Source organism: Varroa jacobsoni, unplaced genomic scaffold (genome assembly GCF_002532875.2).
Source record: "Varroa jacobsoni isolate VJ856 unplaced genomic scaffold, vjacob_1.0 contig00753, whole genome shotgun sequence".
NCBI classification, from domain to species: domain Eukaryota; kingdom Metazoa; phylum Arthropoda; class Arachnida; order Mesostigmata; family Varroidae; genus Varroa; species Varroa jacobsoni.
In genome coordinates this window covers 76,585-103,318 of record NW_019214520.1, presented here as the reverse complement: position 1 = coordinate 103,318, position 26,734 = coordinate 76,585, and the positions used below count along the sequence as shown (strand labels likewise).

Genomic DNA, 26,734 nt, shown 5'->3' with positions numbered 1-26,734 from the left:
TGAAACTAATGCCGCTGGTGAAGGAACACCTCCTTTTTGACCTTCCTTTACGTTTGTATCGAATTCTCTGAAAAAGGTCTGGGATACTGAGAGAATTAACAATCAAAGGCTTTGTGGCCATGTGTTCGCTTTTCAGCAATGCTGATACACCATCGATTGTGGTCGAACGGATGGCGGGTGATATCTGCGCCGTTGCGGCATCAAGCACTTCGTTGTCTCCAGAACAAGGCGAGTCAACAGACAGTTTAGCACCAGTCGATGAGTCTGCTTTTTTTGGTTTGCGGAGATTCTAGGTTCTCTGTTGTGAATTCCGATGGTCGCTGCGTGTAGACCAAAATGAAGGGAAAGAGGCTCTGTATTTTAGTTCGTGAAGCCTGTTTGGGGTGAAAGTTTGAAAATAGGGTGTTGCCCTGGGCTCGAGGGAGCAGTAGTGATAGTATTTAGTTTATTCCTAGTATTTGTACTAACTGGTTCTGTTGCTCCTCTATATTTGAGAGAACGAAAGTGATTCTACTGATTTATAATGCTTTCCAACACAAACTCTTCTATCCCAAATCAATTATATATTAGTAGCAATACAGATATAAGTTCGTTACCATTTTCCTGCCATAAAAATAGTTCAACCAAATATAGCGCACTACTTTAAATTGTAAAATAAGATTGCCTGGGGGATCTTCGAATTGCTTGTCTATACTATTAGTTTTCTGCTAAACACGTAGTTATACTGGGATAAAACGTATCCTAGCGGCACATACACGGAACCCTTACAGTCAGAAGGATGAATTCTCTAACGAAGGTTTTAGGTGATAGACACTCCTATATTTGTACCCCATACTTGTAAGCTTATACGTAAATGCGGACGTTGCCTCTACCAGGAAATCTTAAAAAAGAGCCACGTCTGATGCTGTAACTGTAGTTCGAACCGAAATGCCACATAAAACTCGGATTGTACCAAAGTTTTGTTTTCATATTTAACAACATGGAAGATTGTCTTCGGGGCACAATATGAGTGCACAGTCAGTGCCTTCAATCCAGCATTCCTAGATAAACAACCAAGCAGACGTAGCATGCGGAAGTCGTAACGTCCTTATACACCTATGCATATATTTGTGTGCCATGTAGACAAAGTTACGCAGGTAAGCAGTATAAATACCTGAGTAGTATATACAATAATTAAAGCACACGTTAATTCTTGTTCGATTTAGCTTTTGCTGATTTTATATTTGTAGATATTTTTCCCAATATATAGGCAAATGAGCTTGTTCTATTTTCCAGAATTAACAATCACGAACAATAGCTTCTGCTGGTCAAAGAACCACAGAGATTCTTTCGATCTAGAAACAAAAAACTATTTAATATAACTATACTTAATAACTGGAGATTATCTCCTAGATAAAACCTTTCAAATCATGGTGATTTAAGGCGCCTTGTGAAATCGATTATTGCAACGTTGTATTACACCAAAATAACCCCCGTGGATTTCAAATAGCACGAAAAGCGATGGCCGACACAACAACGCCGCATATAACGTATCTCACACTGACGGCAGCTGTACGACAAAGCGCCCTTGACCGTGTAACGAACAAAGAGATTGAGCTTTTCTCCAGTGGCACGATTAAGACAAAACAGCGGGCAACCTTGTCCTCCTTGAGGAATCCAGTTTGATGGACATACCTCCGCACCCTTACGGAGGGATTCTGAAAATTTTATTAGGTCGTAATACTATCACTAACCTTACCTTTTTACCTTTTTTTTTCACAGATTTATGGTAATACATTTCTTACGTAATGCTTCCTTAGCATGCTTGGTTGCGCAAATATTTTCTCTGTTACGTGGATGTGGAGAGGCGAGTCAGCTATGTAGATTTACTGGCGTTAATGGTTCGGTCGACAATCGTACACGCCAATTAGTGCTTCTAACTAAGACAGGTAGTAGGTAAGGGCTTTTTTTCTTATATATATATATATATATATATATATATATATATATATATAGGAATTATCAGGAGAAGGTTCTAATCTAAATAAATGACAATTACAAGCGTAGTACAAACAATTCATTGTTTTTTGCAATAAGGAAGTATTCAAGCTAAGTTTGAAGGTAATACTTTCAGTAGCATTGTGGATCTATATAGGTTTGAAATTCAACGAGTACTCCATGACAACGTAAATAAATACAAAGGGATGGCGGTTCTGTAATCGTGTATGATTCTGTGTATTTTATCTACGTTTTTGACATGTGTTCATTCGTACAATATGTCGAAGCACTACAGACAAAATAAAAAATTGTAGTTTTCAGTTTTGTCCTGCTTCAAATGTGTTTTTGGAGGTCTAGTTTGGTACTAGAATATACTTGTATAATTACTGTGCATCAATTACATTTTTGACGTCACAGTTATTCGCAACTTACTTATATTTGCAAGTAGATAAAATTAATAAGGACCGTGTGGTTTGATAACATACTAAACAATGCTATATTTCCCTTTATACGTACTTATTTTCACTCTTAAATTACATTTTAGTCAACGTAGATTGCTTAAAATTATCCGAATTAAAGCAGTCCGAATTGTTACTGTATGTATGTTGTTTGGATTAAAAAGATCGAAAATTTAATTTTTTGTGTGTACTTCCGAACTTTTGTTATCTTGGTATCCCACAAACGAACTACCATAAGGATCCACATGGCCACTACTCAAAAATCTCTGACTCTTAGGTTTGGTAAATGTTTGATGCACGGTCAACGCTACGCTAGAGTTATCAGTGGTCCTACGATATATTACATCCTAGAGTAGGCTAAGTCTGTGATCAGCTCACTTTTTTAGAACTGTCTATACTCATCCAAATTCACTGTATACGCCTGTGTTGGGTAAAAGAAGTAGGTCGTTTAAATTAGCTGGAAGAAATTATTATTTTTCCGATACACCTTTGGTCTCTACAGAGTGAATCAATCTAATGATCTATAGATCTATTTCTATTAGATGCTTATATTAGGTAGTATTCCCGTATAATATATACACTACGCTGTAATGTTTAGTTCTGAATATCTATATAAATGAATACGAAGTAATTACGAAACTATCATTTTAGTAAATGAATCAGTGTTGCTCGAAGTAAATTTTACCTTTTCAAGGTATTTATAAGAGCTGCATAATGTTGTGTGATAGAAAAAGTACAATCATCTAACATTTTTTTAGCTATTTTTCTACATACGACTTATGAAGTTTTCCTATAATGACTGCCTAGTTGCACGAGAAATTGTAAAATAATCCAAGATACGCAAAGATAACTCTTCGAATTTCTTTTAATCTAAATTTAGAATTTGTTATTATTATTATTATTATATTAAATCTTTATAATTAACGAATTTTTAAAAATCAATGATACCGTGATCATGAAAATATACAGATTTTTATAATTTTTAATCTTTTTTTTCAATAAACAATCTTTGTCCAACAATCCATTTATTTTATCGTAAAAGACAGCGTACTAATAAACAGGATTTTTACTTGAGCAGCGTTAAACACAGCTTTTTAAGGCCCTTAATCCATATCTTTCTTTTTTCCAACTCGACATCAAAGATGCGTAAGTTATGCACCAGCATTAGATTAGAACAATCTGTTTAGAATAATGCAGGTTCTTCCAAGAACTCTACGGCGAAGGGCTGCTCAAAGCGAATCCAATGTTTCCCCGTAGAAAATGCTTCATCTACTTACGGATCATACAAAAGATAATAAATGTAATTATACGTCCTATAGAAAGCACATAATTAAAAGTAACACAAATAATTTAACAGGCAGGACGTGATCGGGTCCTTTACCGCTTTCTTCATTTCATTAAATTCGCCTACTTCAACTACAAGCACTGAACGAAAAACGTGGCTCATCGGATGTTACTTCATTCGAAAGCATATCAGAATTGTTGACAAAGATCGTTAATGATTAGGAATAGCTTTCGAAGAGCCAAAGGAAATTTTTGAAGACTTTACATACCAACCAGCGGAAAGGTTCCAAGGGCAAGCATCAATATTCATCTCATTAATGAAACTGATAATAATGAGAGAAGCATGGCAACGACCGATACTGGCGATAGGAGAACTGTGCGATGCCTCACAGGATAAATATGATGTTCAGTTTAATCAATCGACCGACAAAATATAGCCTTGCGAAGGTGGCAATAAGAGGTAAAAATGTGCCTGTGTGCAGCATCCGTCGAATCGTCTGTTTGTTTACACCGACGATGGATTTAGCGGTGACGCAATACGCGCCGTCGGTAGCAGCTAACCCCTGATGACACTACGACGTTCACGACCGTCGCTGCTGCTCCTGATGACGATGACCATTCTTTTGAAGAACACTGAGAAACTGAAGGGAAAAACAGCGGAGTACCACTACTCTGGGTCTCATCACCGTCGTCGTCGTCATCATCTATGCTATTACCAGTATCGTCAAAATGTTGAGGTGAGGGGACAGCGAACAAATTGCAGTCGGCCACCAAAGATAGTGAGATAACTCATTTCTTCTTCTTGCCAACAAATCCATATCTATCCACCATTTAAAGGGATCATATAGATATTCCGTTTGGTTTGATTTCATCATTTGACTATTGTGTTTTATCATAGTCGGCACGTTATTTCACGTGCCAGGCGTCTTTGCTGGGCGCAAGAAAAATCGCATTATCGAGATTGTCATCATCAACCACAAGAACGATATATGACTATATTTTGGCTCAGCTAGACGAGTTGTCAGTGACCATTCATAAACATCGTAACAACGATGGACTCATGGACTTTAACAATCGAAAATTGGCCACAGCGACCCCACTTACCTCTGTTTTTATAATTGTGTAATGGGAGCACAGCTGCACCTGTCTAGCCATAAGTCATCTGTATATTCGTCACTCAGTACACTTAATTTTGTCTCAATTACCGCAGTGTGAAACGACAGCGCATCATCCACAGGTTATTATCCGGAAGTCTCTGCTCGCCGTAAGATTGTGTACTGGATTAGGAAATGCGATTCATGAACCCGGATTAACAGGCGTCCCGATCGGATTTTGCAGTAACATGTGAAACCCTTAGATAATGTTGATCATATTATTATATGATGATTTTCTTAACTAATCTGTTAGTTGTTATTGTTATTTTCGAACATCTTGCAGAATAGACATTTTGCAGAATGTCTAAGAATAGCTTTTTAACCTTAATCAATATGGATTACAACACTTGACGACTAAATATGGTGCAAAAGAAGCGACTATCGATCAGCAAAAGTTCGCTATAATACGTTGCCGTCAAATCAAATTATTGCCCTTTTCCAGCGATTGGGCACACACCGCATTGAACGTCTGATGTAACTTCAACTCTGGGCTACAAACAACTGTTAACCCAGTGAAACGCTGTGTCTGTTAACATCAAAAATCTCAAGCTACCCGATTTGACCTATGAGTTCTTGCGAATCGAGCTATTAACAAGTCACCTCTAAAAGTTTTCTAGCATTTGCTTGCGACGTAAATGATTTCTTAGCCGTTAGAAATGTCATTGAATAGGAAATAAACTGAATCCATGTAGCTGCTGTTTCTAATAATATGGAAAAGAAAAACATGTATGTATACATATATCTTTCTTTTTTGATGCAAGATGTACCACGCACGCACACACACACACACACACACACACCAAGTAGCGTCGATATGGTTGTTAACAGAATTATATGAGCCTATAAGTGGAAAATTTTTTAAAAATTGCTAGTTTTTAAGGTGGGGCAAATGATTGTAATGCCATCACTTGGTCACCTCCTAGAATACGTCTTAGAATTAGAAGGTACATTGACTAAATTGTGAAGCGGAATATTGGTGACCTGAGTAATACGAGAGGTTTGCCAATGTTTGTTCATCGTTCTAATAAGAGAGTCGCGGAAAACTTTACCGATAGCTCTAATCTAGGCACGCGAACTCGATATACCTATTCTGTTCATTACTGACTCGACGTTGGATTGAGTTTTTTCAATGCTGTCCTTTGCGCAAAAAGAAACATTTGTGTAAATAAGGAATTTTCGTAAACACAGCGCGTAGACGCGTTCATCGGCACGCCGTTGAATTCTATTGTGAATTAATAGGCGAAGTTAATTAGTTATCTGCATGTGCTATGTGATTAAATTTGTCAGTGCCGATTTTGTGATGACTATTTGTTTGCTTTGATAGACAGACCTCTGTACCATTTGACTTTTTCAACTTGTAATATAATTGCTTATCGATCGAAATTGGCCGGCCGGTCTTTGCGGCTTTTAACTAATCGTTGAATGTGTCCTGTGTCTATTTCTCTATTCCCAAACAACCGACCAGGCAATGAATGACGAAGTAATGTTCCGTGAACCTCATTCATTAAGAGAGCGTCCTTCACAAATTTGCCCTTACGATAGCATATTAAAGAAGAACAGTCAGTAAAGGCTTACTTGAACGGTTTTTGACGGATTTTGTAGCAGAAGGTTGGAAATAAACATTCTTTGCGTTGTAAGATGGTCAACGATTGATGACATCAAAATAATGTTTATGTTGGTAGTTTCGAAAATAGCTTTGAATATAATTATCACAGACGTGCTTGGCGACTAGATCTCATAGGGACTACACTGTAAATCGATCCAAACAGATTCTAATCTGTCGTCGGTCGCGAGGCGGTTTCTGGATACGATTACGTGACGTCCCTCTAACAAAATGCTAGTCAGTGCGGATACTTCATTTAGTTTATTTGTCGATTTGCCTCTGCGTTTTTCAAATGCGCGCACGGGTCTATTTGTTTGCTGTACGGATGTTACTTGGTGTTGCCATGCAGAAATTCCCTCACGATCCACCATTTCTGAATGGTCATCCACTTTCAATGGTGCAGCTTGTTTCCGTGAGCTGTTATCGCCATCATTCAACTGGGACAGGGATGTCATGAACAGACTTCGGGATACTTCTACATAGTAGAGGCAGCGTATGCATCGAAGATCGTAACAGCGGCCCAAGCCAGCGGGGCCAGGCAAAGAGGTGTACCGATACACTTATCGATAGATCGAAGCCGCGAAAAGAATGGAAGGCATGCAGGCAGTCAGTCAGTCAGTCAGTCAGGCCTCAGAAAACGCTGAGGCATTGCGAAGGTACTGATCAACATTCTTTGCTAGCTCCTACAGCATGAGCAGCATCGAAGGACGGACTGCTGAACAGAAAACTTGAACAGAAAGAAGAAGGATATCCACAGTAGGAAAGAAGGAAAAACAAGGGGTCGGGCGACGGGAAACGAACAAGGAGATGAGTGGAACGAGTAAAGGGGAGGGCGCTAGAAGGCGTTTGAAGCAGGAATGACTAAGCGGGACTATGGGGAGATCACGCTGGCCGGACCAGACCTGACCAGTCCACGACGAAGCCAACAGCGAACACGGTGGTGTCGCTGGTAGCGTCGCTACTTGCTAGAAGCGTCATGAAATACCATGACGAAGAGAAAAGGAGGGACAAAATAATGACGAAGGCTACGAAATAAGAAAAGATCATGATCATCATCATTATCATCCTCATCATTACAATCATAATCGTCGAAAGCATCAGAAGTCGATGCAGAAACATCAAAAACGCCAAGAACAACACGGCGGGAGGGGAAGCCAGAAGGGACGAACAGTCGAAAGACCATCAGAGACACAGCGACAGCAGCGCCCGCAACGATGATGTTGAGAAGACAACTCGCTTAACGAAAATCGCCTCGAGCGGCGGCAGCACCAGCACCGCCAGTGGCAGCAGCGACGACGGCAAAGGAAGCGCCAGCAGCAGAAGTTCGAACGGTTTGAGAATTCCGCGAATTCCTCGCCGTTCACGGCCCTCCAACATGCGACTTCTCATATAATGACTGGCAGTCGACGATCGGCAACGATCGAGACGATGATAAGCCTTCTTGAAAAGAAGATATTCTTCATCCAGTGGACATACAAAGAACCCCTGCCAGATCGAGCCATTCAGCCCCACTGGCGCGCTGCATCTGTTCCATGCGCCAGAGGCGACGGCGGTAGCAGCAGCAGACGACGACTTGGACAGACGGTAATAAATACAATACATCAGACTGGACTGGGTGACGTTTGAACAAAGCGACATTACGATAATATTGTTGGCGCGCGCAGCAAAATAACCAATCCGCAACCAACAGAATTAGATCGAAAAGTAAGCTTTCTGTGGTCTAAGTTTTCTTGTCTCGCTTACCTGCTCATGTAACGAGCATAACCTACTCAAATATAATATCTATAAACCGAAACGATTGTACCGAAATTTGCCATAAGTGACAGTAGGTGCAGAGATCTGTCGTGTTAGGTGGCTGAACCGTAACTTATAACTTATATAATAATCAGACTAATTTTGAGGCCAGAGATGTGTGTGAATAAGACCAGAAGATGACTGCGACTAATCTTTTAGGTAATCAAAATCTAGTGCTCATCAGCTTCTTAAGCTATGTTGGATTACAGTCAAGACAATGTGGCAAATACATAGAAATGGTGAAAGAAACGTATATATATATATATATATATATATATATATATACGCCTTCACGGTGCGGTTCCGACGTTTCTCAGCTGCAATCTTTGCTCGCACGTATATGTTCAATTTCAAATGTTGGCCTTTCTTAGAAGCCGTTGAAAATATTCGACAAGATTAATGAATATTTCATAATTTGCCCATGTCTATGTGAGATTTCAGATTCGAATGAAATCCAATCTGCCGGCCACGCTCACTTCGTCGTAGATCGGTAAACTCCGATTAATATATTTGTCTGCTAATGCTAGGACAACATGTACACGGCCGTACGTCGATCGAAAAGCCCTATCTGATATGGATTTACACAGATGTCCGGAACAAAAGCAACTTCGTGGACCAACGATTCTGAACCCGAAAATCTCGGTTACCGCAAGGTACAATTTAATGCATCACATCATTTAGCAATTTGCTCATTTTCGAAATGCGTGAGTCAGTCCCGGTGCGCTCATAATCTTTCTGCATTAACGATAATTTTAAATCAAACAAAACTGACCTTGCGTTGTGTATCTATTAACTGAAAGGACACGTTTGAAGGTATAACAATGGATAGTCTATAATCGCATAAAGTCCAGCAATCAGACCATCGATTCCTTAAACGTAACCCCTATGTAGGTCGTCAAACAAAATTGGATTACATCGAACGGTACTTAGAAAGACGTGTTATATACGCACACCTAGAATGCAAAAACAGCAATTGCAATCGTGGTGAAAGTAAGCAAATTTCACTATCCATTTCAATAGCAGGACTGATTTTGTCTAACGAGAGCAGGAAATGAACTAAAACAAAATTGAGAAGTAAAAATAGTTAGAAAGCTGAATAATTGATTAGTTAGTTGTAGATAAACATTGTATAGTTTACTGCTCGTTGTCGATTTTGAACATATATGTGTTGTTGGGCGTCAAAGAACTTCTCTAATAACCGGATTTTTGGGTTACAGTATAGAACGGGAAAGGCAGGCTAGAGACGTTCAGCGCGGTTATTAACTAAGAAATTGGGTCTAGAATGGCTAAAAGTGTAGAAAATATACGCATTTGTCGCCCTGCGTTCTGAACTTAGTCTTTGATTAACATAAATCCCAATGCATTACGCTCTAGGCTATTTCGTTTCTAAAACTGAATCTTATTCGGATCGTCTCGTCTAGCTCCCCAATACAATAGTTAGCTATTAAAATATCGCAGCAAAAATTTGAAGGATCGCCTATCAACAAAGTACCCTATTCGACGTCTACTATTCATTTGCCTTTCCTTACGCGTCCATATATGATATCCAGGGTAAGGCCAAAAGTATTCGTATTGAACAAAAAGGTTGTATAGAGATGTTATTTTTGGGCTGAAAACATATTTGGATACGTCTCTACGACCTATGATACAGAAAATAGCATCACTTCCACGTCCCTATCTCTAGTAATTGGCGATAGCGCAACTGGTAGTTCGCGGTAACTCCCGTGGACAGCGTGGACTAGTCGCTGTAACCTTGAGGGCTGGTCCCAGACGGCAAAATTCGTTATAATTGAGCGCGATAAATTTCGCATGTTGATCTTCAGTCTTTTAGATTGCATCTTACTTTCGAATGCTTCCAAGTAGCCTTCTGTGACGTTCGACTGAATATTATATGACTTAAAGATTTGGGTAAGACGTTGAGCTTAATGGTGAAATATATTCGACCATTGTGTATCGAATATATTTCACCATTCGCAAAATTGATTTAATATATCTGCGTTCGTTGAGAAGAAAAGGGAGAATATCGTCGAACGTAGGCGGAAAGTAGAGGTTTAGTTATGCGTTTTTATGTAGATACATTCGCAATCAGAAGCTCCGCTAAAAATAGAAGCATTAAAGTTGTTGAAACTATTTTGCAAATGTGCTCACATGTAATAAATGTAGCACAGGAATAGATTGTCTATAAAAATCTGTTCGGTACGTTTTTCATTATTATTAAGGCATTATTACCTGTTCAGTCTACAGTAACGTTAAGAGTGACGCAAGAATTTCTCATTTTAATGAAAGCTGTTACGAGCGAAACAAACTATGCGTGGGCTATCGCGTTCTGTAATGCCATTTCTAGACGAATTGACATAGTCTTATCCGGTTTGTATAGTAATAATAATAATAACATCAGCAAAAGATTTAGTATAAAAGCTTAACAAGCAAGCCAACAGTTTACTTAGATGACTGCTATAGAAGAAACTCCATATTTTAAGCTTAAACTCACCTTTTCTTTGGATAAAGCGCGAAGTCAAGGTTCATATAGAATTAACGGTTATTTACTTAATCATTATAATGCCCAAAATAAAATACCATGTTGCGGACATCGAAAATTAGTTTCGCGGCTTTTTGCTATTGACACGATCTTTAAACCATCTTCAAAACACGGCTAAGGTTCTTGGGATACACGGGTTACATGAGCGCAAATCGGCCATGGTCAGTATTAATCCCGAACGAAGGATCGCAACCTAAGGACGTCCCAATCATAAAGTTACTTGGGATTAGAAAGCGAACATTTTTTTGCGTCAGTATTGTCAACCTACCATTACTCCATCTTTTATAATCCAGCTTATATTTACTTAAATTAGACGTACATATATCGTGTACGGTTAGCATCAGGTTATGGCCTGGTGCCTCCAGGATGTACCGGAGATGAGCTAGGAAATCTTCTCACTAACATGGAAGAGAACGGATAATGAAAACGAATAGATTCTATTCGTGAGTTCGGTATCCGGTTAGGAGCTCACGAAATGGATGAACAAAGTTTTACCTGGATTGTGTGCCGTAACCAACGATCTATTGGCCAACATTGGATCATATCGTTATATTAGAAATGCCGCGTTTACGGGTGGACGTACGTACACCTAGCTCTACATAGAGCATATTAGACACTGGCAGTTGCACCGCGCCATGGATCCCATGCGAATACACGTATTCATCGCCAACGCGTTGAAAAAAACAGAACCGAATTTCTTTGTTGTGAACAGGCATTTATTTGCTTTTGTTTGGGTAATCGGTTACCCATCTTTGCTGAATCCTTTTACCCACAAGTCACAACTGCTGTTCGATTCTTTTCTCGCTGCTGTTATCAATATTTATGTTCGCTACTGATCGTTGTACATCAGAACGGCAACAGTGTAACAGTTATTATACAACAAATGAATGGCTTGAAGTAAGTAAGTGTAACAAGATAGTGATTTTGCGCTATGGGCTGGCGTGGAATTAATATGTTGAGCATGTACAAGCTTCACGACAGAATCTTAAAAGCGGGTTTTTTTTTCAGATTAGCATGACCATGTTCAGCGATTCGAAATTATCTTCGACCATTAAATGAAGATGACACGTACTAGTATCAATGTCAGATTCTGTCACGTAAAAAAGGAATGCCTGCTGTAGCAGCGGCTACGAATTCCGTCCTCGGCGCTAACAGAGCAAAATATTTTGGATGTTGCGTAAAATTTTTGGTCAGTTCAGTAATGCTCTGGACAGGGTGGTACAGACCATAAATTCATTGAATGTATGCTATTGCCATTTTACAGTGGGCTCTATCGTTATCAGAGATGCAGAAACATCTTGGAAATAATCCTCGCAAAAAACAACTTTCTGACTCATGTATCCTAAAATCCCCTTTTCGTTATGATCTGCTGCGGAATATTTAATGCGTGATTTTTGCTTTGTGTCTTGAATCTTGGAAAATGATTTCGCTAGAAGTTTGATTTTCATCGTTTAGTTGCTCAACTTTACTTTGAAGGCAGACCTGTTGGCTTTTTTCTGCGTTTAGAATTTAGTTGCTCAATTTAGAACACTTAAGAGATGCATCCTTTGGTACCCGTCTAATCCATTTCGATCAGTTTACTTACCTGACCGTACGCAACCCATCGTCAAAGTTTTTTCGTTTTAGCTATACCGGATCAGTGAACTACGTGACTACTAGCAAATCTCCAGTTTCCGCTATCAGAAGTATTCCGATTTTAGAAGTTGTTGGTGCAGTGTGTACGAAGATGCCAGCTAGTGTTTTATGACAGTAGCATGTGGAGCATTTTCTTTCAAATGATTGACATTTTAATTTACTTTAAACTTACACAAAAAATAGATCTTAATTTCGGTCTTTTCTAGATTAAGTAAACTGATTTTTCGAAGGAATTCGGCAAATTATGATTCTTCTACGTGTTAGTAACATCAACTAAGACAGACTTACTTATTTTCAATGAAAAATTACTGATTAACGATGTCTTGACGGAACTATAAACGGGAGACTCTTTGCACGTATACTAATTTCCCTCATGGTATCCAGACTAACCCTTTAAAAGGCAAAAAGAAATGTCCTAACTTATTTTAACAACGGAAGTTCATTTCATTTGTCCAAGTCAAAGTACATGCTGAGATGTATAGACGCGTTCAGTGTCTTTGATCGTTTTCCACGCTTACGTTACGTCAAAGGTGAATAGGAGAACTAGTGCTGAGCAATTCGGGATGACACAGCCTCTACAAGTGATTTAAATAACAATTAACATGAAAAACCCGATGGAAACTTACACTCGTTTACCCCATCAATTGTCAAACGATATCTACTTATTGCAACAACTGATTTTTATCAGCCGGTGGGTTAGCTGAGAACATCGGAACATAGACGATCCAGAAAACAATTGTGATTAAAAAATCTGCGTTTGGTTTTCAACATTTGATATTTCGGCTGGCAGCTACCTTCATTATTTTACTATTATGTTATCACCACTTGATAGCAGCAATCATCATAAGAGGCTTCGCAAACATATTTACTCAGATTTTTCGCAGAGATGCGTCTCATACAAACTTCACGCAGCACGTATACGTGCAGCTGTTAGTTCTGACGTTTTTATCTCTTCTAATTTCTTGGGTGTGTAATACGTTATTATTATCATAATCAGTTTTTAAATCTTATTACTACGAAATTCTCATTAAGTACATTAAACTAAAGCAGTGTTATGGAATCCCGTGTACGCATCGACCGAATTATTTAATGCCATGGATGTACGCTATTTAGAGTTAATTTAATCAAACTGGAAAACTTTTTTAATTTCTTAATATTTAACATATACATTTCTGCATGTAATATAATAATTCCGGAACTGCATGTAATATTTTACTTCAGTGAACGTGTTTCACAACTTGAAGTTACATAGTTCAAATGGTCTCATATATAATTTCATTCACATGATCTTCATATGTAGGCATTAAGTGAGGCACTAAGGGTACGCGAAAAACAAAACGTAAAAGAACTAAACTTGCTACATACCGCTATTTCAAGCAAACTGTTATGACATGCTGGTTTGATAAGAAACTTGAACAATCTCCGTTACTATAAACATTTTTCATCACCATCCGACGATTTCAATCAAAGGATTTTCCTATTAAGCAAATTTAAAGTCAATCTTTACACAAAACGCGTTTTTATAATCGGTAGCGTATTTAGATCAACTGAATAGGTTTAATGAAAAATATTACTGAGTTAAAGATCTTCATACTGCCCGAGGTCATCCATCTTTTTAGGGCCAGCGAGGTGGGGTTTATCCTGTCCGATGGCTCAGGTGATTCCGACCGCATTTGTTTCTCCTCGGAACACATGGCTTGGCTTATAAAAAACGTTATTGGCTGTTCCATATGCCCTTGGTTCGTTTCCTTCAATGATTAGAACAATATAAATAAATAAGCTAACCAATTAAAAATGGTAGCTTTTCTTTCTGCCTGCGTAAAATAGTTTAGTCCTAACGTGGATATCCGCAAGCTTCCTGTCTAAAACTTTCCTCTTCTTTTGAACAGTATGCAGCTTTAAATTTGGTTTGTAAGAGCGATTATCGCCTTCCGAGGACAAGCCTATATCTACCACTAGGGATGTGTTTTTCAGTTTCATTAATTTATTATCGATGAATTAACGGACAGGCAAATACATATGAAGTCAAACAGTACGAGTTTGTAGGTAGTTTTTAATCTCTCAAGATAACTATTGCCTTCTATCAAATGACACTGTTGTTTCTGGCGCGCCTATAAGAACGCGTATCTCAAAGTTTGTCCTCTACAATCAGCACCTATTTAATATTGCCTTTGTATTTTTGCCTATATAACACTATAATTTCTTCACCTTATTTCTGAATCATCTCGGCTAAAAGAGTTACTATATGCTTCGAAAATTGAAGGAGACGGACGTGTGCAATGAAAAATGCAAAGCTATAGGTTACAACCTCCGCTAGCCTCCATGAAAATTTCCATAGATAAAATATACTATACCATATAATTACATATGTTAGAATAATACTAATAACGCTAATAATAATATTATGTTGTTGATGATAAGTACTTAGTTTAATAGAATGAATTTGATGAAACAAGATGACGACACGAAGAGTCTCGACCGGCCCATATCCTCATTCTTGTTAGAATGCACCACGCTACAATCGTTCACGATTGTTTCGTCGGTGAATACGACGAAAGGCAATAGAAAGTGAATTCCGCGACACAAAACGGCTGACCTAATAAATGAGCAGGTAAGCAAAAGCCCTGGGACATCTCGCATGACTTAACAAGCGCAGCGTTCATAAAATCACGAACTATTATAAGATCGTTGTCTGATAAAAACCATTTCGCTGGCTACGGGCTTGTGTTAAACATAATGTATAAGTTGAAGTCACCAATTTCTTAAATAGCACATTTGCAAAGAAAGTGTGACTTGAGCAGTTATAAAAAAGTGCGCACATTATTTTCAAAGAAAGGTGAAACTAGCTAATTAATCGGAGCAGACGACGCTTATAAGGTACAACTGTAGGAGCACAATCCATATTGCATCCAACTTAAAAGACAACGAAATCATCTTCATCGGGGAGCAGTAAACAAGGAGAACTTAGAAACCATTATTCTACTTGCGTAAACTATGCGGTTTTAGTTCATGGTAAAGCCTATGAGCCAAAAAGGTCTTTGGGTTGAACTAGTTCGGTTTTGAGCATGTTTTTTCTTACTGTTCGTATTACTTCCGGTGCGGCTCAGAGTAAATGGTTTATAGCAAAAAAAAAAAAGTATAATTATATAAGTAATTACCAACTAAACCTACCTCGTTTGGCCACAACGATTTGATTTTCCTGTAGCATATTCCCAACTATTGCGACAGCATCTATTGTATTCACTTTTTGTCACCAGGATCAGTTTTATGAAATCTTTTGAGTATGAGCACCAAAGGAGTAAAAAAGTATACGCGTGTTACACTAAAACATTCAGTTGACACCCATTTCAGATAGGCATTATTTTATTTTATATAGGCATTATAGGCATTATTTTTTTTTATTTGCTTGTTCAGTCCGGTTTCGGTTATTGATTCACATGCTCCGACTCATCGATTATTTCATCGAATAAATTTACCGTGAGTGACTTGCCAATAAATGTCTTCACAATTTATATTCATCAATAGCTAATGTTAATTGCGGCGTTAAGGTGGCGTTCCAAGAGCAAGACGCCAAAGAAGCGCTATACAACTGACACTCTGTCAGGCTACCGGCAGAGTGAACACCGTATATAGGAGAAAATTGTTGTCCGGAAGGAAGCGTTGTTGTTTAAAAACGTACCAATAGCCTGCTCCAAACACAATTTCCAGTACGTGTGACATTAAGACAGAGATACGTAGGTACTGTCGCACGACTCGCCTTTGGGGCTACTACTGATACCTTGCCAGATGTGCAATCCCTTTCAACCACATGGTCGGCTAGCCACCGTCGAAGAATTTACGCCCCTCCAGCCTGCCGCATATTCTCCAAAAGGCAGAGAGGTCCATTCCTTCATCTCATTATCAAGTGTCCTTTGTTGCAACGTAATAGCTTCTTCGACACGAAGCTTCATCTACGTACTGTGCTACAAGTTTGTTATTAGTGCATAACAAAACTGTTATTGCTCAAACTAGAACAATCATAATACACCTGGTGTTAATAGTATTCTCTTTCTGACACACAAGACAGAGAAGTTCCTGCGTTTGCATCGTACAAATGAAAGTTAGTATACGACTAGAAGTTGCGAAATAAAATAGAGATAAAAGTGTCCTGCAGTTTATGTTCGTTTTACCAGACGTTACAACATCCATAGAGTTGCTCAAAAAAGGTAAGTTTTTATATCGTATGGTGTTTTGGCTGAGGTTATGCGCAAAACATTTATCTACTAGAATTTCACTCCGTTTCAAAAACCGGTCACCCTATTAGGAACATTAGCTATTAGTTTTGATTAAAAACTATTATTATGGTGCTTGGTACCAGTCGACCGAGCCAGCCAAAATATAATGAATAAAGATTTACGATTAACGAGAGATGCACTTATCGTTATTATAGTATATATATTTTTGCATCCGTTTCAATATATATTCTATAAGGTAAGGCAATTTGAGACAAAAGATCAGCTCCTCATTCTGCGCTATTTAGCTCAACAGGAATCGACAAGATAAGACATACAGATAAGCTCTTATCGAAGGAATTTTTGCCGGATTTTAAAATATTTTCTATTTTTCTTTTTTTTTTTTTTGTTTATCTATATATTTAGAGAATGCGCGAAAAACAAGAAGGGCTAGCAACGAGTTATTTCTGTCTTATTTAGTCTAGAATAGTGTTACGTGGAGTAATAACATGTTGTGTATGCATACAAAAGTATGAATAGAACCTACATGCTTATCATATGCTGCGAAATCGTTGGAATAGAGCAAAGTTGAAAAATAGGATCAACGAATACTTGGAAACAATACAGTAATGACTTAGAATTAAGCCTTGTGTCAATAGCTAACCTTTCTTCCTATAGCCATGATTGACTTTTCAAGTAGCATTTTGCTTAAACCAAATGCCACGACATAGATGTATAGCGGAGCGTACGTTTCTAATTATCAATATGTCTTCAGCGTTTGTTAATTCCTTTCAAACGTATGTACTGATTGAATCACACTGTCCTACCCCTTCTTCTGGTCCTATCGACATCATTTTAAGAAAGAAGTAGATATTCTTACGCGGTAACCGTAAACTATTTAAGTAAACATTGGGGCGTTCAGTATGAAACTTTTTCTACCTTTTTTTTTTTTTACACTTTTTAACCTCGTATCCTGCCGAAACTTATATTCGTAAACTACTCGAATTTTCTAATTTTCCATGACTCACTCGCCTGTTAAAAGCCTGGTGGATGATATCAAAGTACACGATCTCAGATTTCTAAGAATACAGATGCATCTCAAAACAAAAAAAAAAAATGACGCGAAATGTCGCATCGTTATTAAATGGCGCCGTCTTGAAATATGAGATTAACGTTTCTTACTGAATGATGTGAACTTGTAGGAAGCAAGGCGGCCATAGCTGCCCTGTTAGCGTGAGCAAAGAAAGTGAGACCAAAAAGATACATGAGAGTCGACAAAGATGAATCCGACGCTCCAAATTGTTTCGCATTTTACTCGACACATCCATCGGCCTATCGCAGAGATCAACTGGCCTCTCGATTGCTCGCGGGGAGACCTAGAGAGAAGCATATTGTGCCCGGTTGGGTCCTGTATCGGTCGGAGAAGAATGCATCACGACAGTAGCGGCTTGAAGTTCCAATATTCTCAGTTCCTCTTAAGTAGGCTTTGCAAAAGCGATGAAGCCCATCTGGTCCGCGAGATACCCGGAAGGACGTGCCGTGAACGCTATCAACATCACTAACATCATCATTAGCTACAAGAATCGTACCTCTAATTACAACAAAAACGACAGCATATGCAGTTGACCATACTGTCCTTCTTCTGTATTAATTTCTCTCTCTTCTCTCTTAAGCACCATTTTCGTCGTTCTAAGTCGTCTGCTCACCCTTTTTTTTTTTCGCTAGTGTATTCAGTCCATATTTCATCGATTGTTTCAACGATTCGTTCGCAGGCGTCATTGAACAATGTGCGAGCATTACGGAATCTTACTATTAGTTTGAGGGCAAGGGAAGACAGCGAGATGTGCCAGGAGCTTCAGGGAAACTACTGGAGGCAAATTTCGACACGGGCGTTTTAACGTGGCCCTCCTACAGACTTTGACACATGCACACGTAGCCCAACGTTTCCTTAAGCAATAAGTGACGATAGATAGCCTAATTACGATAACCGGTCTTGTTGACACTCCATCGAACAAAGATATCAGCTTACTTCATTAAATATCTGCCAAATAACGAGCACAAATACACGAATACAATGAGTAGCACTTAAGCTTTACTTCAAATGTTTTTCATATAACACATCTAGCCTGCGGTAAGCACGTCGATTATATTTTTTGCATCTGAATGTTATGATAGGAGTCTAAATCCTTTTTTGAAAATCCGTGTCCTTGAAGATCGCTGATGCTGTAACCTGCAGCGAGCGTGCAGTGTTGTTAAGCGCATTGGAACTAAGAGAGTTGACAATAAAGCGTATATGCTTCAGTTACTATGTGATGCATCCAAACAAACCATGATTCGTACAGGGAAATTCATCATTTCATGGTTTTGAGAATAGTTTTTAGGTAGCCGCGGCATAGATATTACTCATCATAGAAAGAAACAATTCGTGTACAGAATGCCACTTCATCATCTAGAAAGACTTCCATCGCTATAGAGAAAATTCACCAGCATAAATTACTGCTCAAGCTATCAAGCACGTATTACAAAAATAGCAAAGGACTCATATTTATGGCACGCGTAAGGATAACGTCTAGCTGGGTCCTATAGGAAAGAGTGAATGGAGCTCGTATATGTAGATATTTGTGGGTCGACATAATATCGATAATCCCACAATGGATTCCGGTAACTTTCAAAAAGCCGGATTGTGCCCCAAAGCACATTTTTTATTTTTCGAATTCAGAAAAAAGTATGCAGAGAACGTATATAATGCGCACCGCGCAGTTCATAGTTCAGCGGTAGGCCGTCTGATTGTTTCATTGAAACGTCTTATGGCATAACGTTTGGTCATAACGCCACAACCAGTGTGGAGCCAAATGAGTCGTGCCGGGTGCGTCGAGTGGCAATAGACACTCTATGCCTGGGGCAGATCCATAGGAGTGTAGCGACGCTATATGTGTGTGTAAGTCGTCACGATCCTTAGTCAAGCAGTATTAGATATTGCGGTGTATATAATCAAGCAATTGATCGCACAATATTAGATCAATGTATGAGGCCGATACGGTTGAGATATATCGAAATCACGTTATGATCTTAATTTTTGAAGCAAGATTTTATCGGTGGTTATTTAGGAAAAATCTGAATTGTTCAGAAGTAGATCACTCAGTGTCATAAACTTTATCGAGCGTTCCTACGAAATACATCAACGTTTATACAACGGGGCTAATTGGGCGAACTCACGGTGGGAACCCGGAACTGACCGAGCCGGGCAAACAAGCATTTGTGAGGGTGATAATTCGGTATTCCGTCGGTACCTTTACTCACAACCTGCATATTGACAAGTGTCCTGTGTGGTAAAGTGATTCTGCGTTTAGCAGAGCATTTACCGCGATACAAAATGAAATCAACGATCTGATACTGATGTGTCATGCCTCCAAGTAAGTTATACTAATTAGGGCAGCTATTAATCGGCTGCAAATATAGAATCTTATCGTTCTAAATCTTATGATAACATTGGATTTGCCCGGTGTCAATTTTTATCTGACCGCTAGATTTAATCATAAAGGGACCGAACAGATCGTACGTAGTATAAAAGGATGTCAATGTCGCTGAATTTCATAAAGGACTCATATCTTCAAAAATCATTTTCGTGATAAACTCTTGTCGTTTAGAAGCATATTACAGCAAATATTGTAAAACGAATATGTGCTTTTTAATCAACTGGACAAAAATGAGTAATTATGATTTTGCGGCATGCTGCTGGACGTCGTTTTGCTTCATGATAAACGCCATAACATTTTCATAATTGTATAAGATTCTATACGTTTACGGCAATCATCTTCTAGTTTGTGGTGCGGATTCAAGTTTACTAGGTCGTAAATTATCAAAGTTGTTTTTGAACGGTTATTTGTTAGAAGCCTTCACACATTTCGCAGGGGGCAGAACGGCCTGCTTTGCTTCGTCTTGGCCACTGTCCCAATTAAGGCCTACACATACATGGTGGACGCATTCAGTGTTCGACAATTAGGAGACACACCTGGCTACGTGCCCTTTTCCTGCCTCGAGTATAGATAGCGCTCTTCTCTTCCGCCTAGTCAACAGAACCCTTCGAGAAACGATCAGAAAGAACGTGATCGTCGCCGCTGAACACTGTAACACCAGGCGTTTGCGGACGGCGACAATATCAAACCTGAAATACTGAACCTTTTTTTTTTTACTACGCGTAACTATAAGTTGCGCCATCTGCCAAGCAGACCACGCTCAGTACAGGGTAGTTGTGTTTGACACTATCTTATAAAATCAGCAAGCTCTTTGAAGTGCACACACGAGCTAAGAGTAATAACTGCCAATTGACATTTGCTTTCTTTTTTATAAAGTATCGTATCGAAAGATTTGCCTATAAGCCTATCTGAATAATAAATATCGCATATTTGGCTTGCAGCTGTACAGAGTTAGCCTTCTGACGGAGTCAGCTTAGTCTGCATTCCATTAGCGTGTGGCGGTGCGGCCCGACCGCTTTCTATGACTCACGTTGTTGTTATTCATTGAACTCGGCACCTTTCCGCTGGCCGATTTGAGCTCGCTAACGAATGTCCCAGTTACGTGCGCTACATGCCATTGTCTAAGTCTATTATCGGTAAAAGCCTTGCTTAGTACTACTCCGGCACCCAATCAACCTCTATGTTCAAGGCTATAAATATATTTGCGTTACGCATCTCTATCTCTTTCTCATAAACGCTGCTGCATACGACTGCTCGCCACGCCAAGCTAAACCCGTCGAGTAACCGAAACAGCATCGGCCCACCATTTCAGCTGTCCTACGAAAGAAAATATCCCCTTTTGATTTCCGCTGCATCTGCATGCTTGCATCCGTGGCACCTAACCATATAAATATCTAGCAAACTGTTAAAATAGTCAACATTCCAACAATCGCTTCAAAACATTCCTAACAGAATTGATTTTCACTCAGGCTACATACTAATCCAATTCTTTGGTGGCTTAACGCTTTTCCCTCGTGCGTCGATTTCCTACTCCTACTCACGGATGCAATCTTGGAGAGCAGTACACTGAAAGCCTACGGCGTTTCGACAATAACGACGGACGCCTCCGGCTCTGCGCATCGACATGCCCTCCTTAGCAATTCAGTGCAATAAAATAGTGAAAGCAGTATCAATATGCAAGTACGTTAAACTAGAGTGGCATTTTAACAGGAACCTAAGTATATATATATATATATATAATCTAGCATACATTCGAACCTAGCAACACTCGTCACTGGCAGAGGGACTATATTGCGATGGCCGTAAAAGTCAAGTAAAAGCGTGGCATTACTTTTGATTTTTTTTTTTTTATTTACCGTGCAAGCTGTCGTTGTTTCGAATGAGTATGCTAATCAATAAATTCGTGCGAACTAAAGCAGCTAGAGTGTCTGTGTTAGTATGGAAACAGCAAATCACACGATGCGGACCACACAACTTTCTTGCGAGAGTGGCCAAGTCTTATTTAACCTTTACTGACTTAACTGTAACATCTTTCTCAGATGTTACAAAATCACTGAATAGTATCGTATGCCTTTCTTAGACTCTTTTGCTTCACTTCACAAGAACAGCTCATTCAATCAACCAGGACCTTCATTTTAAAACGATAATGAGCGAGCTCTTCCCTCGGACTGCATGGCTCTTTACTGAAATACGTAGAACGAAAAGCAACGGTAGCGCGTAGATGTTCGGACGCATTGCGTTTTCTTAATCATATTACTTAAAATTTTTCAGTTACGCCGAAATCCTAATGAGCAGAACGTTGTACGTAATACATGAAGTTTCAAAGTCTCTTCATTCTCACTTTCGTGCCATCTGCGTTTTTTGTCGGATTGGAACAGTTCTCGGGCCATTGCGAGCCGAGCGTTGGAATCTTTATTTGCAACTCTTCATAACTTGATTATTTCATTTCTAATTATTTCAAGGGGCCCGACTTGACATCAAAAATCCATAGCTCGTATAATCACTTTTTATACAAACACCGGAAGTTGAGACGTCGATGTGAATTATAGCCAACCAACCAACAAGGCAGGTATTGACACAAATCGTTGTTGTTCAACTTGTTGCTCATCTAAATTCACATATACATGTGACAGGCATTGTTAAGTATAAATAGACGGCCCTTGAGAAACTTTATCGGGTCCGTTACTGGTTCTCCGCAAAGATATCCCGTCATGGTGCAATAGTAACACGTTCGTTAGGCTCTAATCTCAGCGTAGACACACTTTAATCTTTCAGTAAAAATTCGCTAACGATTATAGCAGTGCTTTTTTTCTGAGCGGTTCTTCTTGATTGTTCGTGCTAAGTCTGCCTCGTTGCCAGATCCTTGTAGCAGCGCTAAAGCAGTTGTTGCAACACATTTCACAGAAAGGACAGCTGAGCGTCAACTGTGAACAAAGTCTAAATATTGTGCAAAGTAAAAGTATATAAAACAACTTTAAACGCTTTCGTATTGAACTCTAGGGCAAAACAAGTCTCCTTTACGATGATGGTAGCCACACATTCCCAAATGTATGGTAATAACTCAAAGGGCCTGTAGTGCCCGAAAAAATTCATTTTTTGAGGAGCTGAGACCTTAAAAGCTATTGCCTCTGTGTGTTGCTAAAAGAAACTATTTCCTTCCTAAAAAGGCAGAACAGAAATCTTAGCCAGGCTTTGCGACAAAACCGACCTGAGTTCAGGCTTGTTTTTCCAAGACTACTTGATTTCGAAGTTGAACGCCATATGAACCAACATTTATTTACCTTGGAATACAAAATGTTTACGCTTTTCCTCCGTTTACTTGTAATACATCGACGTCTCCGTTATTTCGGGATGGTTTTCACAGAAATTTACAAGGCTTTCAAATAAAGAGTTTCCCAATAGTTGCAATCGACGCGCGTACCTTCGGGGTTATTTGATTGTCGGTTTTGTTGTTTATCACCAAGTAGTTTCAGACGTTCTACGAGACTCATGGCAATCAACGAAGAGTCATTCCTTCAACCACTGAACATCAGCATCTCTTCGAAACGTTCGTCTGCGGCGGCGGCGGCGGCAGCGGTGGCGGCTACCACGGCTCTACTAGCGCCGCGGCTCGTAATCGCCTTTTCCACGTTCCCTCGTCTTTGCGGTTGCCTTACAAATAGGCCGAACAAACGCCAACAAAGAAGGACCGTTTTGTCTAAAGAGGGAGGGAAGGAGGAGTAGGGAGCTCTCAAATGTCTATTGCTGCCGCCGCTGAGAGTTAAAAATCATCTCGTATACCCCGTTAGAGAGAAGCTGGTTCATGCGATAATGACGAACCGTCTGCAGACGATTTTCTCTGAAGTGCCTTTAGGTCTGTTGCTCACAGCCTTCTAGTTAGAAATGTTACTAGTTCTACGGATTGGACACAAAGCCTGCTCTCCGCAGAGCTCGTACACTGTATTTACGAGTCCGCTTGAAGGTATTTCGATGACAGTTACTGCAGTGTGACTGCTGTCAGTTTACGCTTCCAATAGACTAGGATCAAATGGCAAGTTTATCATCGAACGACTAGATCAGAGGCTGTGTTGAGCTCTAGGCAGACATGTATATTTTTGTAGCCCTTCTACGGAATCAGCGTGTGCTTCTGAGAAGTTTAGGATGGGAGTCCGTCATCAAAAGGTCGCGGTTCCAAAGAGCATCTAGCAGCAGCGCCAACGGCAACAATAGGAGAACTTGAAGACTAACGCCAGTCTAATTCTACAACGAATTTGAGCGGTACAATCAGTGGCAGCATTATTATTGCCTGCGATACTTTAATTTTATCCAAAAAGCTAACAAGAAAACGACGCCGTTGAGGTCGATAATTCGTATCTGTTTAGGCGTGTTGCCATACTAACCAAAACTAGCGAGCATGCTGGCACACTCGTTCAAATCCCAGCTTTGGCAAATATTACTAGCTAAAATGAAAGATGAACGATTGAGGAAATGTCGGGAATTTAGAAAACCAAAAAAAAAAAAGAAAAGTATCATCAAGGCTAGCGGCTGCCTGTATGGCCGCCATGCCGATTCCTAGGTGTGACGGAGAATGATAATCATCCAGCAGATCCAAGTTAGAATTTCAGAGGGGCAAGTTGTCGATAAGCGAGATCTTGTTCACAGGACAATAACCTAATCGTGTTAAATAAAGGAAAAATGGAAACAACAAAAGGCTAAGAAGCGATCGCCTGCGACGGCTGTGCTGCTTGCTACTATTAATCAGTAAGAGCTGCCTGCCAATGCTGTGGCATTCGCTCTGCGAGCGACTGCTTCTGTGATTGTCGCCATCATTATCACCGTCGTCGTCAGGGAATACAGCAAAGGGAAAGGATAGTTCTGCTGATGAAGACGACGATTACTTGAGAATCTCCTCCCCTTTGGTATGCAGTCGTTGCTGCTGCAAACAGTCGAAGGAAGCAGAGCGAATGCTGACGGCTGCTTCTAGCTAGCAGCTATCTGGCTCTCACGTTGCTCACCAGCGGCCCTCGCGTCGCACGGCTGTCTCCGAATAGAGAAAGAAGGATATCAGGGAATCCGGCTCAGCGCGCTCTGGTATCTCGCTCGCATGTGAGCCCGCTGTCTTCCATGTCGTATGGTGCGGTGTGCGTTTTTGCTGCGGCAGTGAGCGCTGGTCTGATAGTGACGTCACGACAAAGGAATGCAAGATGGCGCTCCTGCTTCTGCTGTGGCTGTCGTTTGCTACCAGCAGTCGCAGCAGTTGAGTCGAGCTGGTTGCTGCTGCTGCTGCTTAGCTGTCTCTTTGTCTGCCTGGCTGTGTTGTACTGGCGATAGTGGATGTATCGCAGCAGCAGCAACACTAGTAGCAGCGGGCTGTGGATGGTGATGGTGGTGCTGCTGATGCGGCTGCTGCTGCTGCTGCTGCTGCCGCCCTCGTCTGCCTAGTTGGCTGGCATAGTGACGGCGACTGTTGCTGCTGCTGCTGTTGTTAGACAGCGGTTGTAGTGGTGATTGTGTTCTTGTTCGAGCTGGTCGTATAGCCGCAGTAGAGCTAGAAGCAGAGTCGTTGCTTCGCCCGCTTGTCGCCGGCTGTGTCGGTTCTACCAGCCGTCAGCCGTCGTGGAGCACACAGCGGGCGGAGGAGTTCAGTGCGAGTTAGTTAAGAGTTTGCAGCTGCTCTCATAACGATTTGGTGGATATCAAAACAGCGACCGCGACGGAAATCGCGGCGCTCGCAACGGCGGTGGCGGCGGCGGCGGCGGCGGCGCCAGTCGAGGCAGCAGAGAGTGTCCCCTTTCATAGAGTGTTCATCCGACTGTTGTAACTGTGTCTCTTCACAGCGTTATTAGTAGTTCTACATCAGCAGCTACTCATTGGATTAAGGTTCATTGATGGTTGTGCAATCCTTGTCGCCTACTCGGTCGAGTTCTCGTCAACAAACGCAAAGTACGAGAATAAGGAAAACAGCTGCCGAAGCAGCAGCTGCATTGTAATGATTGCCTGCCTCGCCACGGACAACCGCGATAGCCGCAGCGGCAGGCAAAGGAACAACGGGCTGCGTGTGCAAAAGAAATCACGAAATAATAATAGCAGCCATCAATATTTCGTGAAGAAGGAAACTGCTTTCCTCTTGGCTTCGGCGTTCGGAATCGCAGAGGCCGTCGTATAGTACTGCTACTTATTCCCAAGCTATCGCAGCACAAGCGACTGCGTGTGCGGCCTGGCCTATGCGACCAACCGATATAGACGGAAAAATAGTTCATCAAAGTCAGTGTCGGTGCAAACGCACTATTAAAAGGAATCGGCCTCTTCTGCTATTGCTTCAGAGTTATTAGTGCGTGTTTGTGCGTGTTGTGTAGGGGCTCTGCTAAGACAATTGGAGTTACTGTTGTTGTTGTAGTGACGGCGACGCGGTGGGAGCGTATGGCCCCGCGGCGGCCGCAGACGTATTGAAACGTGAGCAGTGAAGTGCGATGCCGAAGCGGCGCAGCCTACCCCTGCCAAATGGCTGGGAAGTTGGCCGGGATCTTGACGGCAGAACCTATTTCATCGACCATGTCAACCGGCAAACCACATGGGTCGATCCGCGAGACCGGTACGAGTATTTTGGATAATGCGTTGCGAACG

At 40.5% G+C, this 26,734-nt stretch overlaps 2 protein-coding genes across 8 annotated transcripts in view; both read left to right on the top strand.

The window, feature by feature from the left end:
* Window positions 1-4,229: 4,229 nt before the first annotated feature.
* Window positions 4,230-20,631, top strand: LOC111271552 (uncharacterized). 6 transcript variants are annotated; one of them, XR_015315368.1, is made up of 4 exons: window positions 4,286-4,456; window positions 4,930-4,956; window positions 6,339-8,060; window positions 8,712-10,870. XR_015315368.1 is itself a non-coding variant. In XM_086972955.1 (3 exons), the coding sequence occupies exons 2-3, from the start codon at window positions 8,858-8,860 to the stop codon at window positions 18,551-18,553; spliced, it is 192 nt and encodes a 63-aa protein (XP_086829081.1). In that variant the 5' UTR covers window positions 4,230-4,456; window positions 8,712-8,857; the 3' UTR covers window positions 18,554-20,631. The 6 variants fall into 6 exon arrangements, 1 of the variants encoding a protein (XP_086829081.1); XR_015315367.1 differs by having other exon boundaries at window positions 4,930-5,063; XM_086972955.1 differs by lacking the exons at window positions 4,930-4,956; window positions 6,339-8,060 and adding an exon at window positions 18,428-20,631 and having other exon boundaries at window positions 4,230-4,456; window positions 8,712-8,923.
* A 5,260-nt stretch (window positions 20,632-25,891) lies between these two features.
* The window catches only part of kibra (WW and C2 domain containing protein kibra), a 34,486-nt gene continuing 33,643 nt past the window's right edge, over window positions 25,892-26,734 (top strand). For both annotated transcript variants that reach the window (XR_002686929.2, XM_022852435.2), the window contains exon 1: window positions 25,892-26,702. Coding sequence is in view for 1 of the 2 variants with exons in the window: in XM_022852435.2 (XP_022708170.1) it covers window positions 26,581-26,702 (122 nt within the window). In the remaining variant the exon portion in view is untranslated. The remainder of the gene's footprint in view (window positions 26,703-26,734) is intronic.